Consider the following 5,498-nt stretch of genomic DNA (forward strand, 5'->3'; position numbering starts at 1 on the left):
AAACACCCTCTTAGAGGCCAACTCTGGTGCAATAGGCACTTGCATGACACATAATCTAAAACCCTAACAAAGAGGCTTTAAAACTACGGGGTGTATTGGATTCGGATTTCAAAGGATTTTAATGGATTGTTTTCGGACAAAAAAATCCGTTGGTATTCGATTAAGATTTTAATGGATTGAAAAAAAGTCATGTGGTATTCGATTAGGATTTTAAAGGATTATTTTAGAATCCGTCCAAATCCGTTGGTATTCAATCAAGATTTTAAACAATGGAATCACAATCTCGTGGTATTAAAAAATCTGACGATTTTAATGGATTTTCTATTGGTGTGGATTTCATGAGACTTTTTAGTGAAAAATATAAACAGGATGTCTCTCTCACAATCTCACTCTAACCCCTGTGATTTCTTGAGATTCTTCTATTGCAATATTTTCTTCTTCCTTTGACAGGTTGACTGCTCAAAATTGGGTTCCGCCATGAGAGCTTCATCAAAACTAAAAAAAGAAAAACATATTTTTGAGCGATTTTCGTTACAAAACAACCCAGAAACAAAAAATCAATGAGATTTTAATATAATCTATCTCAAAAATAACATATTTTTGAGTTTTTTGAGAAATTTTGAAAGTTTAAAAAGTTATTTTTCAAGCTATGGGTCGCGGTTTTTCTTGGAACAAAAACGTGTGATTTTTGTATTAAAAACAACATAAAACAATGAAAAAATAAAATGAAGAAGATAATTTTCAACCCATTAGACATGTGAAAAGCTGTTGTTTAGTAATTTTGATTGTTTGTTAAAAATTATATTATGTTTTACTGATTGAGAAAATTATATTAGATTTTACTTTTTTTTATTAATTTCATTGCATTTTTTTGTTATTTTTTTATGGGAAATATTATACTTACAACCTATTTTTGTTTACAACATTTTACAACTATATCTTAACCGTTCATTTTCGTCAATCGATGGTTATTATTTTCGCAAATCAAACTCATTAATTAATATTTAATTTGGAAGTTAACCGTTGATATATGGTTATTATTTTCGCAAATCAAACTCAAACTCATTGAGAAAATTATATTAGATTTTATTGATATGTGGAGAGTTGTTGCTTAGTAATTTTTTAGATAATTTTCAACCCGTTGTTAAGTTTACTTTTTTTATTAATATCATTGCATTTCTTTGTTATTTGTTTTTATTGACTCTTGTAATTTTGAATATTCGTTAAAAATTCATATAGTTTTTTAAAATCTTATAAATTCATATTGTCCTTTCAAATCTTATGAATTCTATTAAAATCCTTTAAAATTCATCCTATGAAATCTTGATTGTAAAAAAAGTCTTTTAAAAAAGTCTATAAAGTCGCTCCAATTCTAAAATGTCTTTTAAAATCCGTAGAATTTTTTATCTCAAAAAAGTCTTTTAAAATCCTAATCCAATTTACCCCCTAATAATTCATTGTTGCCCTCTGCTATCGCTCTTTAATGTTACTATTTTAAGGGCAACTAAAATGTTGTATTTTAATTTATATTAAAAAAATTATCTGAGTTTCAAAATACTTATATGATATATGAAATCCTTACTGATAATAAAAATGCCATGATTTTAATAATATTTTAGATAAAGATATTTGGAAGAATATTTTATGAATTACTTGAAATCATTTTTTTTAAATATTTCATGTAATAATCAAGGGTAAACGATTTCTTCAGTCAATGGAGATAAGTTATCTCCAGTGAACCCAAAACGACGTTGTTTTGAGGCGGAAATCAAGGTGTTTTTGTAATTTTAATATATTGCAGGGTTATATTAGTCTTTATCATTATAATATTTTAATCTTATAATCTCAAAACGGCGTCGTTTTGAGCTCACTGGAGATAACTTTATCTCTAGTGACTGGAGAAATACTTTTCCTAATAATCAAAGGGTTTAGTGTTTGTCATTTTAAATAACACAACTTTGTATCATTTTTAATGAAACTACGTCATTTTGGTGTATTTTATCATCTTCTCTAATTTATAAAATTAGAAATAAAAAAAATAGAGGAGAGAGAATGTAAAAACTTACCAAAAAAACGTAGTTTCATTAAAAATGATATAACTTTGTGTCATTTAAAATGAAAAATATTTTTCCCATAATTAATATAAGAGTTCGTTTTTTCTACAGTCAATGTAGATAACTTATCTACATTGAGTTCAAAATGATGTCGTTTTGAGGCGGAAATCAAGGTAGTTTTGTAATTATAATTTATTTCAGTGTTATAATAGTCTTTTTCATTATAATTTGTTAATTTTTTAACCCCAAAAAGACGTCGTTTTGGGAGCGAATGTAGATAATTTATCTACATTCAATGTAGAAACATTAAAGCCTTAATATAATTAGGGATAAGTTATTCTTCCTACCATTTTTTCTGCCTACCTTTGCCTACCATTCTCTAACACCGTTAGATCAGAATCTCAAAAAGAGAGAGAAAAATAAAAATTACTTTAGATTTTGATCTAATGGTATTTTAGAGTAGTAGGCAAATATAGAAAAAAAAAGAGGTAGATGGAATAACGTATCCCATAATTAAATCTACTAAATGAGGTATTAATATTGTGAAAAAAAGAAACATTAAATTAAAAATAAACTCAAAATAAATAAGAATATTAACGAATAAATACTGAAAACTTTTTAAAAATTCAAGTCCTGATGATTATATTATCTCTAACCTTTGGTCCTTCGTTTAAAGGTTTTTTGGGCCTAAAGTATAAGCCCATAATTAGCGTACAATGGACGCGGTTTTTTGTTTTTGTTATTTTTATTTTTTTTTCAGAAAACACGAACGGTCGAAAGAGAGAGCGGGCCCACTGCAAGATTCGTAAAAGATATGCACTAGGGGAAAAAAAAAATTGAAAAGCAAACCCTAGTTAAGCTTAGCGCAGAACATAAAACAGATAGAGAGAGAAGACTATGAGAGAGAAAACGACATAAATATATATATATATATATATATATATATATATATATATATATATATATATAAATCATAATCCTATTCTTCTTCTTCCGCCCTAACAAGTAACACCCTTCTCCCTGTCCTCTCACGATCTGAGTCGGTAGAGTTGAGTGAGTGAGTTGGAGAACTCGAACGAGTTGAGACATGTCGGACGAGGAACACCATTTTGAGTCCAAGGCTGATGCCGGAGCCTCCAAGACCTATCCTCAGCAAGCTGGCACCATTCGTAAAAACGGTTACATCGTCATCAAGGCTCGCCCCTGCAAGGTCTCTTCTTCTTTTTTGTTTACTCTTGATTTCAATCGAATCAAATCATTAATCTATTCTGCTTTGTTGTTTTTTTGGAGGAATTTGTGTTGTTTTTTTCGGTGTTTGATTGTTTGTTTTATTTGATGATGCTGGATTAATTTGATTTAGATTTTTTTTATTTTATTCTTTAGGGTTTAGTAATTGATTTTGGTCCCGATTATGTATGTGTTGGATAATTTGGCTTCTGAGATCTCTATGTGTTGTTGATTTAGATGATTAGGTTTTAGTCTCCAAGCAGTTCTCACTGTAAAAAGAAAAAGAAAAAGAAAAATTTGTTATCTGTTGAAATCTCAAATTCCATATGGTGTTCCTTTTTAGGCTTTTATTTGTGCTTCCTGTATTGTATTTTTAGGATGCATGCTTTGAGTTTTTCTTTTTATCATGTGGTTACTTGTTTTTCTTAGATTTCTAATTTGTGCATTTAAGCAATTAACCAATCGATGTTAATTGACTTTTGCTTGCGTATTTAATTGTTTTGTGAGGTCTTGTTGTGGTTTTTTTTTTCTTTTTTTTTTTAATGTGTTGGGCTGTTTTCTCTTTTTGGCACTTTTTATGATACTGATTTATGGTTATCAATGGGTTCTCTTTATGATAGGTTGTTTTTTATGATACTGATTTATGGTTATCAATGGGTTCTCTTTATTATAGGTTGTTGAAGTTTCAACTTCCAAGACTGGTAAGCATGGTCATGCTAAGTGCCACTTTGTTGGAATTGATATTTTCACTGGCAAGAAGCTTGAAGATATTGTGCCCTCTTCCCACAACTGTGATGTATGCACTTTTTATTATGTTTCATCTTTCTTCAGTTCTGTGATTTCTTTCTTTGATGACACTTAACTGGAACTTTTGCTGTGTTGTTGTAATCTTTTTTTTTTAATTATTATCATTATTCCAGGTTCCCCATGTGAATCGTATTGACTACCAGTTGATTGATATTTCTGAGGATGGATTTGTGAGTTTGTTTGTCTTGACAATTCCTTTGATTCACCCATTAATCTTATTTTGCTTCTATTATCTGAATCTCTACTTGAATGATGTGTTATAGGTGAGCCTGCTTACTGATAATGGTGGCACCAAGGATGACCTGAGGCTTCCAACTGATGATAGTCTGCTTACTCAGGTTTGTAGGAATCTACTGTTTTTTTGTCTGTTGGATTCACAACCTGCAAACTTTTCTCCGTCTGTAGTTTTTCTAGACTAAAATGCTTTCAATTCCTCTTTTCTATTCATATGTTTGTTGATTGTATTGTTTTTATTCCTCTAACTGTGTATATGTCATTTATTGATCATTGCAGATAAAGGATGGATTTGCTGATGGCAAGGACCTTGTTGTGTCTGTCATGTCTGCCATGGGTGAGGAGCAGATTTGTGCCCTGAAGGATATAGGGCCAAAGAACTAGCCTCAATTGCTGGCAATTTGTTGTTTTTCATTTAAGCAAAAAAGATATTTTTGTATGGTTTTATTCAACCCCTGGGTTATGGACTCCAGTCAGACTAGTCTTACCAACGGGGTTTATGGATGTGACACAAACTATTAAACATTTTTCTGTTTCGATGTTATCCTGAGATTTTCTTATAAAATACGAGTCTATTATTAGAAATTGTCTTTGTTTTGACGTATTATGCATTTATGCTGGGGATATTCTCGTTCCTGTTTCACTTGCAACAAATTTCAACTTTGTACAATTTTTGGAATAAAAATAGCTACAAATGTTCGTTTTGGAGCATTTGTAATCTTTTAAATTAAAAAAATGTTTTAAACTCTTTGAAGTATGTCAACTGTATTAAAAATTGTAGTTTTATTCAGAATTATTGTAATTTACACATTTGGGAGTTATCCTGGGCAAAGCATGTGAGAATTTGGATAAGCATGGAAAGTTTTTTTATTTTATTTTTTCAGCCACTCTTTTTATCTTTTCGTAAAAGTACTAACTTATATTTTTACTCTTTTTTAGGAAAAAGTCATCTACTTATTTGATAAACTTGTTGATGCATGCTTGATTAAAATTCCACTAATCTGATTATAAGAGCAACTTTGTCATAAGTCATAATATCTGTGATTTAAATTTCATAGTTTGTACTTGGTAGTTTATGGTGATAGTTTATAGGAGAAATGTTTGTCATGGACTTAATTTTATATCATTTTATATGAAATGATTGAGTTTTGATATTTATTTATTGGTTTTTTTTTA

At 29.6% G+C, this 5,498-nt stretch overlaps 1 protein-coding gene across 1 annotated transcript; it reads left to right on the plus strand.

The window, feature by feature from the left end:
- Positions 1-3,008: 3,008 nt before the first annotated feature.
- On the plus strand, positions 3,009-4,921 carry LOC133315381 (eukaryotic translation initiation factor 5A-2). Its single transcript, XM_061516986.1, has 5 exons — positions 3,009-3,264; positions 3,955-4,077; positions 4,202-4,258; positions 4,352-4,426; positions 4,602-4,921. Exons 1-5 carry the CDS (start codon positions 3,142-3,144, stop codon positions 4,704-4,706), a joined length of 483 nt encoding a protein of 160 aa, XP_061372970.1. The 5' UTR covers positions 3,009-3,141; the 3' UTR covers positions 4,707-4,921.
- Positions 4,922-5,498: the final 577 nt, after the last annotated feature.

Source organism: Gastrolobium bilobum, unplaced genomic scaffold (assembly GCF_033153095.1).
Source record: "Gastrolobium bilobum isolate Gb01-03AN ecotype WA unplaced genomic scaffold, APGP_CSIRO_Gbil_v1 utg11851, whole genome shotgun sequence".
Classification (NCBI taxonomy): domain Eukaryota; kingdom Viridiplantae; phylum Streptophyta; class Magnoliopsida; order Fabales; family Fabaceae; genus Gastrolobium; species Gastrolobium bilobum.

Coding starts and splice junctions, on each gene's coding strand:
- LOC133315381 (XM_061516986.1), top strand. CDS start 3,142: ATGTCGGACGAGGAACACCATTTTGAGTCCAAGGCTGATGCCGGAGCC. Junction 4,078..4,201: donor CCTCTTCCCACAACTGTGAT/GTATGCACTTTT, acceptor TCATTATTCCAG/GTTCCCCATGTGAATCGTAT. Junction 4,427..4,601: donor ATGATAGTCTGCTTACTCAG/GTTTGTAGGAAT, acceptor TGATCATTGCAG/ATAAAGGATGGATTTGCTGA.